The sequence below is a fragment of the Haliaeetus albicilla genome, chromosome W, assembly GCF_947461875.1.
Source record: "Haliaeetus albicilla chromosome W, bHalAlb1.1, whole genome shotgun sequence".
In the NCBI taxonomy this organism is placed as follows: Eukaryota; Metazoa; Chordata; class Aves; order Accipitriformes; family Accipitridae; genus Haliaeetus; species Haliaeetus albicilla.
The window spans coordinates 36,794,445-36,806,567 of NC_091515.1; the positions used below are offsets into that span (position 1 = coordinate 36,794,445).

General features: G+C 41.7%; 1 protein-coding gene and 1 long non-coding RNA gene across 3 annotated transcripts in view; one reads left to right on the forward strand and one right to left on the reverse strand.

Moving 5' to 3' along the window:
* LOC138683509 (nuclear cap-binding protein subunit 1-like) overlaps positions 1-10,241 on the forward strand; it is a 57,012-nt gene extending 46,771 nt beyond the window's left edge. For both annotated transcript variants that reach the window (XM_069775408.1, XM_069775409.1), the window contains 3 exons: positions 7,596-7,739; positions 8,121-8,234; positions 9,144-10,241. In XM_069775408.1, the coding sequence (XP_069631509.1) occupies positions 7,596-7,739; positions 8,121-8,234; positions 9,144-9,257 (372 nt within the window). In that variant the 3' untranslated portion in view covers positions 9,258-10,241. The remainder of the gene's footprint in view (positions 1-7,595; positions 7,740-8,120; positions 8,235-9,143) is intronic.
* The window catches only part of LOC138683512 (uncharacterized), a 143,903-nt gene that overhangs the window by 117,483 nt on the left and 14,297 nt on the right, over positions 1-12,123 (reverse strand). The window lies entirely within an intron of this gene.

A 12,123-nucleotide genomic window follows, 5' to 3' on the forward strand; every position in this document is an offset into this window, starting at 1 on the left:
ACTCCTGTTAGGTAGGCATACCATTTTCTCACTGTGGGTTTTTGAGCAATTCCTTCTGGAGGAGCAGTTCCCTTTAAGATTCCTTAAGTCCTCCAGTCTGTACAGGCTGTCCCTGATGTATTTTTTTCAACCTGTTTTACAGCTCTAACTAAGGATAAAAGCCCTTTCTCCCGTTCAGAGTATCATTGCTCTGCCTCTTTACATGCAGTTGAACTAAACAGTAAAGGTCATTTTGGGCCATTATCATGGCAAATCCCCATTCTACAATAGGATCAGAGGGGTGTACAGGTCCAAGGGATTGGTACATTTGCAGTTCATTCATTAAGGTTTTCATAGCTTTGTTATGCTCTTCAGTCCATTCCTATACCTTTTCTTTCCATAGGAGGGAGTAGAGGGGTCTGGCTATAATTGAGAATCCAGGTAAGTGTTTCCTCCAATATCCTAATGTTCCCAATGTTTGTTGGAGTTCCCTTTTGGATCGGGGGGGGCTGTAAAGCTTCTATCTTTTCCAAGGTATCAGGTGGAATTGAAGCACTACCAGTGATCCACCAGGTTCCTAGAAATTTCACTTCTTGGGCGGGTCCCTGACACTTCTCCAGTGATATGGCTACTCTGGCATGATTTAAGGTTTCCCATACAGACAGAGGTGGCTGCTGTTCTTACTGCCTCTTGGAAATCGCCCCCAATCAGAATGTCATCTATGTATTGATAGAGATGGGGTTCTGGTCGAATTGATACTTGCGGTAAAAGTTCCGCTAGCGCTCCATGAGCAATAGTAGGGGAGTGTTCGTAACCTTGGGGAAGCCTGTTAAAGGTATACTGTACTCCTTCCCAAGTAAATGCAAAACAGGGTTTATCCTGTTCTTGCAAGGGGACCATAAAGAACATATCCTTGATATCTAAACCAGCTATCCATTTCTGGGCAGCTGCTTGTAGAGTGGCAGTTAAATTTGCAGTATTAGGAATTGCTGCTGTTAAGGGTGCAGTGTTGGCATTAAGATGCCGATAATTGATCGTAAGACGCTATCTACCATCAGGTTTGCGAACAGGCCATATGGGAGAATTACATGGAGAATGTGTCCAAAAAATAATTTGCCGAGACTCCAAATCCACAATAACAGATGAAATTCCATCTTTGGTGGCAGCTGACACTGGATACTGGGGAACATTAGTGAGACTGGAGTCGGGGAGTGCAGGTGCTGCTCTCAAAAGGCAGATGTCAGCAGTTTTAGATTCCACCCCTGGACTTCCAGATCTGAATGACCATATACTACCATTTGGTAGCTGCCAGGTTTGTCCCATTAAAACATCGAACCCCAATATGTTTTCATAGTGATCTTTTACTGCAAAGTGAACTGAGGTTATTTGTTTTTCGCCAGGAAGCCAAATTTTTACTTTAACAGTGGGACATAGTTTGCTGCCACCATTAATGCCAGTTAATTTAACTTTAGGTCAGCCTAGTTGTAATCCTAAGGTGATTGCATCACTTTGGGTAAGTACAGATATTTGTGCTCCTGTAACTATTAGAAATTTAGTTGATTTTTGTTGAGGACCTACAGGAAGCATAATATAAGGGCCATCATCACTTATCCATTGATGAATATCAATTTTCCATACAGGCAGGCCCAATAACCGTCTGGGGTTTACCCGTTTTTTGATTCCTGTTTCTGTGATTCCTTCAACTCCCTTCCCAGGGGGGAGAAAGGATTAGGAGGTCCTGCAGAAGCTGGTGGGGGGGGGGGGGGGGGTGCAGTAGCAGGTGACAGTGCTACGTCTCACTTTCAAAAAGCTTCTATCAAGCTTAGAATAACTCTAGCCGGTTGTCTTTGAATAGCAACTCTGGGAATACCCATTGTCAGGGCTTGTTTCCATAATTCATTTCTCTCTTCCCAGACCCTCAGTTGTTGATTAATGGGTTCCGGTTCTCAAGAGTCACTCTGAGGTGTTTGTGTTAAAGAGTTTTTAAATGTGGGTTTCTCTAGGTTTGCTTTATTAAACAACTCAGAGTTGGGCCACCACCACAGTGAATGGCAACCTTCAAGAAATTTCCCAATCTTATATACCTTTTTACCACCCATTGTCCCAGTCCAAAGTCTTTGTAATTTTCCAGTCGATCTCTGTTCCCATGTCGTTATTATTCATCATCTTATCTCATCCATTCTCATGTCCCGGTTCTTCTGAAGTTAGTGGTCGTAGGCAGAAGGTCTTCGGTCACCACAATCACTTATCTTCTTATACATCAAAGATTACCATTGAATTTCTGAAAATCACTCAGGCTATTCTATTAATTTATCTTGTTCTAAAGTTAATCACTTACTCCCCTGTCTTAGACCTAAGATGCATGATCCTTCTTCTGTTGATTCAGCTTGACTGGGTTTCAAGCCAGCCATGGACGGGGAGACACATAGGACAAATAAGCAGCTTATGCATATTGTTTTATAAGCACCTGCATTCTATTAATCATATCTAAACCAATTTCTAATCATTAGTTATATGTCTAATATGAATAGTCTTAGAAACAATAAGGCTTAAAGCCTAGTTCCTTTTACAGTTTGCTTAACCTGTCTAACACTTCAACCTGTATTTTTTGTTCCACTGGATACATCATCCCATCCCATTTCTTGTCCATAATTTATGATGTCATGCATTAATCCTGCCCAAGTGGGGAGATTTCTTCAAAGTAAGGTTGCTTCCTGGTCATCTTCATCACTGACAACATCCCTTATGGCTAACAGAGCATTAAAATCTGTGTCTCTCTTGATCTCGTCTTGTTTTGCAATGAGATAAGGTTTGAGCATGGCAAGGGCTCCCTTTATTAGTGGCTTTAGCATAGCGTGGTCTACAGTTGCCGAGATGGGAACTTCAAAGGAACCATGCTCATACAGGCAGCTTCTGTAATAGCTGTGGAGAGCTCATCCAAAGATCTAATGGGTATTAGCAAAGGCTCTCCTCTCTCCAATATATCTATTCCACCAGCCCAGTATGCCACCCTACTTGTTATTGAATGGGGATCATTCGGGAGGGTTGGGACCAGCATTCAAAAAGACACCAGGGCCCCAGTAGCCATTAGCCTCATTAACGCTCAGTAAAATTTTGTCGTCCCCCCCCCCCTCAAAAGACATGCTCTCCATAGGTATTCAGTTTCAGTTTCTCCTGGCTTACAGCTGTAACATTCTTGCAAATTAGCCATCTGAATTGGGTCAAATAGGATTGTTTTGTGAGTACTTGGACCTCGCCCTCCCTATGGGCCCATTATGCAGTTCAGTTTTTATAATGGGTCTGGCCATAAATTGAAGCAGTTCAGGATGATGTAGGGGGTCATCCTCATCTGAATTGTTATTATCAGAGTTATTCCAGATATTACCATCCCAGTCCTCAGGGGACACTATCAGTTTTCTGATCTGAACTATGTCAGGGGGTTTGGGGGCTTGCATTAACATAATTTCAACACGTTCTCCCAAGTTTTGTTCTTTCAATTGAGCTTCCTTAAGTTGTTTTTGCAGTTGTTCTATTTTTACCCATAGTAGCAGTTCAGTAGTTTTACATTTCTCTATTTCATCCTGCAGATCTTGAATCTTTTGGGTTGTTTCCCCTCTTTCTCTACATGCAGCTTCTAGGCATGTTCCCAACATTTTACAGATTATACCTTTATCTTTCCCATCTTTAGTCGGACCCCTCGCAGCATTTAGCTGCTTCTCTACCGCTTCCCAATTATACCAATTATCACAGGTCCATTCTCTCGAGAAGCCAGGGTTCAGATTAACACCATGCTTTTGTAAGCAATTGGTGACACTACTTGCCATCCTGCCGACTACGCCAATTTGTCACGAATGAGATTTTGTTGCATGGCTTTGGTTTAGCAGCAATTTAGGACTTATTAATATTTTGAGATAGATCACAAGATTAGGTTGTATAATTTTAACAGTACTTAATCATGAGCCAATTTAACAGAGTGATTCGATGGAATTTGTTACAATCAAATTTGCGACGATTTGAAAATGGCAAGGATCACCCAAAACTTACAGCAGGGTTGCACACAGATGGATGTTAAATCAAATCTCACACACGCACAGACGGAGAAAACAGTTCTGAACCACACAGGCAGACAAAATGGTTCTGAACCAAACCACACACACATCCTTCCTCTCCAGTCATGGTACTGGCTTGTGTCCGGTTTTCTGGAATGTCTCTTCCCCAAGACATTGTGGCAAGGAATTTGCAGTTCCAGAGCCTGGTCTCAAGCATAGCCGGACGGGCCCTACAAAGGGAAGTAAGCAGCTGTTTAGCACTCACAGAGGACATTAAAAAAACAGCATTAAACAATGCATTAAGAAATCCAGAGGGGAAAATATTGAAGCACTTGACTGGAAAGATTTCTGGAGTTTATTCACTGTGGGGAATATTTTAGCCATTAAATCATTTTGGTTTAATATGTATAGTTTTTATGCATCTCATTTTCCTCCTTGCTTGTTTCTCTGGAAGTTAATGGACCCGAGAACTAACAGCACCTTACACAAACACCGGACAACTGAAGAAGGTTCGGGCTGCTCTCCATATGCCAGCCTTTGTTAATTCCATTCAGCTACTCCTGTGCTGTCGGTGCTGGCTGGACTCCAGTAGCCAGGGGGTAGATGTCTCCCTGGCATGATTCCAACTGCAAACAAATAGGAAATCCAGAGTCACATCAGACACTAGTTACAGCTAAGTTTAGCACCATGCTTAGGAGCATGGCAGAGGAAGTAATTTTTTTTTTTTTTTTATCTTGGTTTGAGATACACACCACAAACATTTACCAGCACTGACACAAAATTTTCACGCCTGCCCTGAGCTTCCCGCCTCCTGATCTAAATCATTGCTTGGAAGAAGAAGATTTCAAAGGTCTATTTTAATTCATTTCAGTAAGGCTTTTACACATCCAGACAACATATTGGGAGATGGGTAACGTGGCCCTTGTTAACACAATGGATACAAAGGATTGGCACAAGCCACAAATCATCCACCAGTCTGAGATTAATTGGTTCAAGGAATAATGTTTGAGGAACACAGGCCGTGCAGCCTGCTCACTTCTTACCGTAACTCTTCCAGTGGGCAACACAGCTCCTCCAAGACAGCACGCCTCCTGCGGAACAGAGGGCCTTCTCTCCTGGTGTCAGAGAGAGGCCCCAGGCACTCCCTGCAGCTTGGGACTTGGAGAGGTGCTTTTACCATCCAAAGCTCTACTTGTGTTGAAGCCTCTGCCCTGGCAGAGGCAGCTGCTCCAACAATTGCTGGGGAATCTGCCCCGTGGCATGTTACCACCATACCTGAGACTGTTATGCTGATACAAATTCAGCTGAGGCACCCTTCTGCATAAACTGCTGTACCTGTTGACTGTCTCAGTGAGCTGTCTTTTAGGCCTGGCTCTTATATTGGCCTCTCCCAAGCACCGGCTAAAAGGGTGCTTGACCCTCCCTAATCAGGGGACAGCTGCAATAAATGTTCCATGCACCTTGGAGCCTCTTATAGGACTTTCCTTGTGTAGGACTTTTCCTTATCTGATTACTAGATAGCAGATCTGATATAATGTATTCTTTTTTTTAAAGGGGAACTAGCACAGTATTTTTATTGTTATGAGGTTGGCTGCCTTTCTGGCCCTTTTTAATTGGAGAGCATCCACTTAAGTTTCATATGTAGTCTTCCCACTTGAATACCCTGGGCTCTAGTCCCTTTCCTCTCCTGTGCCAACCCACCAGATCCATCTGAGTTCTGGCACAAAAATTATTTAGTTTTGGCAGTCAGTCCTGTAACATCAGTGAGGTTCTTGAATGAAATCTGAGTCCTGGAACAGTGTTTAGGCAAGTTTTTAAAAAGGTCTTCCACGGATATGTTACTGAGCTGCTATTTGTCTGTTGATGATAGTCAGCCTACCATCTTTTTGTGGCTCCACTAGAAAATGATCTTGCAAGTCTTTAAACCTGTGTGGTGGGTTGACCCCAGCTAGCAGCCAAACACCACACAGCTGCTTGCTCGCTTTCCCCTGCAGTGAGATGGGGGAGAGAATAGGAAGAGCAAAAGCAAGAAAAACTGGGTTGAGATAAAGACAGTTTAAGAAGTGAAGGAAAGAGGAAAAAAACAAGTGATACAGTCACCCACCACCTCCCACCAGCAGACCAATGCCCAGGCACTCTCCGAGCAATGGCTACCTTGGAAGACCAAACCTCCATTTTTTTTTTATTGCTGAGCATGACATTATATGGCATGGAATATCCCTTTGGTCAGTTTGGATCAGCTGTCTCAGCTGTGTCCCCTCCCAGCCTCTTGCCCACCCCCAGCCTAGTCACTGGAGGGGCAAAAATGGGAAAAAGAAAAGGCCTTGATACTGTGCAAGCACTGTTCAGCAATAGCTAAAACATTAGTGTGTTGTTGTGGTGGGTTGATCTTGGCTGACAGACAGATGCCCACCCAGCCACTCTCTCACTCCCCTTCCTCAAAAGGACAGGAGGATAAAAGAGATGGAAAATCTCATGGGTAAAGATAAAGACAGGGAGATCACTTACCAATTACCATTATGGGCAAAACAGACTCGACTCGGGGAAAATTAAATTTATTGCCAATTAAAATAGATTTGGGTAGTGAGAAACAAAGACAAAATTAAAACAACACCTTCTCCCCAACATTTATCCAAGGCTCAATTTCACTCCTCTACCTCCTCCCCCTCAGCATCACAGGAGGGATGGGGAATGGGGGGTTGTGGTCAGTTCATAACAGTTCCTCTCTGCTGCTCCTTCCTCCTCACACTTTTCCTCTACTCCAGCATGGGTTCTCTCCATAGGCTGCAGTCCTTAAGGGAGTATCCACCTGCTCCACCGTGATCTCTCCACAGGCTGAAGGGGAATCTCTGCTCCAGTGCCTGGAGCACCTCCTCCCCCTCCTTCTTCTGTGACCTTGGTGCCTGCAGGATTGTTTCTCATACTTTTTTTCCCTCAGTTCTCTTTGCTGTGTAGTGTTTTGCCCTTTCTTAAATATGTTTCACAGAGGTGCCACCAGCTTCTCTGATGGGCTCAGCGTTGTCCAATGGTGGGTCTGTTTTGGAGCTGGCTGGCACCAGCTGTGTCCAGCACAGGGTGGCTCTGGTCTTTTCTCACAGAGACCACCCCTGCAGCCCCCCCGCTGCCAAAACCTTGCCACATAAACCCAATACGGTTTTCAACACTGTTTTAGTCACAAATCCAAAACACAGCACCATATGGGCTGCTATGAAGAAAATTAACTCCACCTGAGCTAGACCCAGTACAACCTGCCATGGTTCTTCTGTTTGGGTTTTTTTGTTTGTTTGTTTGTTTGTTTGTTTCCAGGCCTTTTCCATCCTGGCAGTGTCTCAAGTTGATTCAGCTTGAGCTTCTCATTCTCCTTCCTTCCAAATTTCCTTCTTGAATTGTATTTATAAAGTAAGCAGTCCTCAACATATAGCACTTAAAAGGCTACAGAGCAGCTTCAGTTGTGCTGCAGACTTTGTATTTGGTCAATCAAGAGGCCTGTTTATCATTCCAATGGATACTAGCAGAATCCACAGGTAGTCACATCTCCAGTTAGTTATGTTTCGGTTTTACTTACAGCAAGAAAGTGATGAAGATGATGACGACGATGACCAAAGTAGTGATAGGGAAGATGGACCTCTAGAAGACCAAATAGAACGCTTGCAGGAGAGAGTAGAATCAGCCCAGAGTGAACAGAAGAATCTCTTCCTTGTTATATTCCAGGTAATGATGGGTGATGTCTTTGCAGCATCATTTGTATCTTAATCATTTTCTTGGGGTGAGTACATGGGAAGGAGTAGATGGGCTTATTCTGGATAAGAATCAAAGAACTGCCTAACTCCCCTAAACAAGAATTGTTTCAGCATCAAGAGCCTGAGAAAATGAGCTCTTTTGATAGCATGCAATTTCCTAAACAAACAAAAGGTATTTTGAATATAAGTAGTTACTTTACTTAGTGTCTCCGAAGTGAAATATTCATTCTGACATTGCCGTTCAAAGCTTCTGTCTGTCAAATGTCCCATGGATTATCTCATCTGAGGCTAGTAACCTATTTTCATCTGAAAAGTTTTGCTGAACCAACATTCTATTTGTGTTCTTCTACAGCGTTTCATTATGTTGTTAACTGAACACTTAGTGCGCTGTGAAACTGGTGGGATTGATGTATTTACACCTTGGTACAAAAGCTGTATAGAGAGGTTGCAGCAAATCTTCCTACAGGTAAGTTTCACTTCTTGGTTTGGAAGGCTTTGGGCAGCTGCTGGAAAGAAAAGCTTACATGATTTGAGAGCTGAGCTTGGTCACTTATTTTTACCAGCTCTATTAGAACAGACATAACTGGCATCACCAGTCTTTTTCAGGGACTAGTGTGAGTTTTGGCTGTGTCTGGTTTTGACCCCATCTTTGCTACAGACTTGCTAAATGACTGGAGGGTGAGCTTCTTGATTTGTTTCTTGCACTGTGAATATAGTACAAAACAATATTGAGATGTGGTTGTAAATGTAGCTGAGTTTTTCTTACCACATGTTATAGTAAGGGTAGAGTCTTGAGAGAACAAGTATACCAAAATAAGTGTCTAACAAGTGGATGAAAATGTTTTAAATTTATGTATCTGATTATAATGAATAGCTATTTAAAAATATAGTTTGGAACTCTTCACTGTATATTAAATCTGGCAACAGATGTAAAAAGCCAGTTAAGTAACTGCCTGAAAGCAACAGCCAGAGTAATAGAAAATTATTTGTGTTTACAGGAACATAAATTGTGTTAGAGGATGGGAAGCTGCATGGGATTAATGGCATAATTCCCCTTATGGGTTAGTCTCTACCCTGACTTAATGCTAAAGCAGATGTCCCGGGTCCTAGCATATCTGTGCAGTTGCCTCTACACACTATTCAGAATCAGGATTAGAACTGAGTAGCTACAGGGAACCCAGTACTTCTCAAAACAGGATTTCAATGTACGCTCCATTCTTGCAGTCGACAGTGATTAATATGTTGTGGAAATTAGATGTGCTTGTTGGTTCTGGTGAAAACATTTGATCTGTTATACAATATGTTTTGACTCTTCTACCTGTTCTTGTGTATGAAAGTGAATGAAAACAACAAAAGTTTATCTTTTTATCTGCAGCATCACCAGATAATTCAGCAGTACATGGTGACCCTGGAGAACCTCCTGTTTACAGCTGAACTGGACCATCACATACTGGCTGTATTTCAGCAATTTTGTGCTCTGCAGGCCTGAGGATTTTCATGTGTTGTTTTATCTGCAAGACTTAAAACCATTTTTCTTTGATGAGAGAAGCTCACCATGGGGAAAGAGGAAACTCTTTAATTCAGAACAGCTTTCATGTGTTCCTATATAAAGCAATATAGTACTCTTAACTAATAGTAACTGGTTTAGCATCATGAGTCTTATTAGCTATGACTGACAGAGGATTAGTGTGTGTTGTGGTTTAACCCCAGCCAGCAACTAAGCACCATGCAGCCGCTCACTCACTTCCCCCCCACCCAGTGGGATGGGGGAGAGAATTGGGGAAAAAAAAGGTAAAACTCATAGGTTGACATAAGAACAGTTTAATAGAACAGAAAGGAAGAAACTAATAATTATAATAATAACAATACTAAAATGACAATAATAATAATAATAAAAGGATTGGAACATACAAAACAAGTGATGCACAATGCAATTGCTCACCACTCGCTGACTGGCTGATGCCCAGTTAGTTCCCAAGCAGTGATCCCCCCCAGGCCAACTCCCCCCAGTTTATATACTAGGCATGATGTCACACGGTATGGAATACCCCTTTGGCCAGTTTGGGTCAGCTGCCCTGGCTGTGTCCTGTGCCAACTTCTTGTGCCCCTCCAGCCTTCTTGCTGGCTGGGCATGAGAAGCTGAAAAATCCTTGACTCTAGACTAAACACTACTGAGCAACAACTGAAAACATCAGTGTGTTATCAACATTCTTCTCATACTAAATCCAAAACATAACACTATACCAGCTACTAGAAAGAGAATTAACTCTATCCCAGCTGAAACCAGGATAGTGTGGAATAATGTATGTACTCTTTTAATTTGTCCTTTAATTTGGTTTGAATCTTTACTTTATGATAGTATTTTTGCTTCTTCCCTCTGTCATTTATATGACAATAACAAATAGGTCAAAAAATTACAGAATTGGTTACCTCTGACTGTTTGTTAAAGTAAATAAATTACAGAAATGTGAAACAGGATTTGTGGATGCAGCAGAAATGCACCTCTTCAGTGAGCATTTTGATAAGATCTTGGTAGTATGGCACAAGAAAAATGACTTAACTCTGGGCATGTGAAACACTGAGCTTTCAAAATAGTCTAGAGCATGTGGGTTTGTCTATCAAACTGACTAGATTATCACAGTTTGAAATAACATGGTTAACAAACAATTGAAATATGTTTTTTTAATGTATTGTCTGGTGTATTATTACAGTAGCTGCAAACAGCCAGTAGAGAAATTTCATGAACAATTTTTGGAGACTGATTCTTTTCCTAGTGTGTCTGAAAAAGCATTAATAGCCCCAACACTGGTCCCAGCTGTTAAATAATTGAGACCAATAGGAGGCAATCTGTCCTGAATGGGGCAGAGTTTCCACTTCAGTATTCCAAAGTACATAAACTTTGGACACCTTGCACACGCATTACAGAGGGGTTTTATCCTGTTATTTTGTTTTAGCTTGTAACTCCTTGGGCAGCTGAGCTTGCACTGGATTGGACCTATGGATCAGCAATGATGCTAAAACCTTTTTTGATGTTGATTGTGGATAAACCAAGTGCCCATCTCCTGTGATTCATTAACAACTGCTCCATGTCAGTTGAATCCGCTTGCTTTTTAGTCTCTAAAATGTGAAGGCAGTGTCTGGCTCCCACACTTTCAAAGAGCATTTTAGAGCTGAATTAGGTGGGGCTTTGCAAGAAACTTAAATTGGGGACATGTACAACCTGGAAATGTAGTAGCCTTATCTTTTGTTTGATAAGTTTGAGTTATGCAAATAACATTATTTACATAAGCACTAAGGTGGTTGGTATCAGGGCAAGCAATAAGAAAGACAGGGTGGAGGCATTATTTTAGGTGCTCATTCTTTGCAGTAATTCTGGTGTATTTACAAGCTGTTTACAGTCTGTCAGATAAGTGTTCATACTCGGTGCTATTCAATACTTGAACTAGAAAATGGTGAGCTTTGAAGGATTTTGTTCTATAATGGTTGTTTTTTCCCACCAAATAAGTACTAAGTAATGCATAATTACTTTCATGCCTACATTAATCAATTGGCCTGATACTCAAGTGCAGAAGGCAAAAATTAATTGTTTGAGCATAGATGTAAAACTTTTGTGTGGTCTGCAGCGATTGGACACATCTTCAGAATCTTGAATCTGCTACTTTTTTTTTTTTTTACCTGTTCTGTGTGATTTGACTAATTCCTCTACTCTAGAGTCAACCTTAATGTGTTTGTAAATTTGTTTTATACAAGGTGTTTGTCAGTCATGCACAGACACTTGCTTCAGTCACTGTCGTGGATGCCCCCACTCTGACTAAATGAACAGTACTTTGGTTCAGGCATCACCGACATGTAGGCCTGACTGAAATCAGCCTTGCTGTGCAAACCTTGAAAATTGTGCTAGGCCATATCTTCTCAGGAACTAAGGAATCTAGGCCACATCTTATCAGGAGCTAACAGTACCAGCTTGAGCTGGGACTAGACAAAACTACAACTGCTACAGCTGCATTCCTGCACATACACCAAATGGGGGGGGTTGACTACGAATCAATCACTTTACACTATAAATATCTGTAGCCCCCTCGAGCCCATTGAGCTCTCCTGTACTGTATGTAGTAAGTAGTAGAGTATTTAATGGCCATCTAATCACTGTCTAAATTATTGTTTAAATCATCATTTAAATCATTGTCAAATCACTGTTTAATTACCATTCAGTTATTGCTTAATCACCATTTGATTACCTTTTAATTTTCATTAATCATCATTTTATCATCATTTAATCATTAATAAACCCCTGTTAGTTAACAATGACTTCTCTCAATAATTCACCTGCGACAAAAATTGGCATAGTCGGGAGG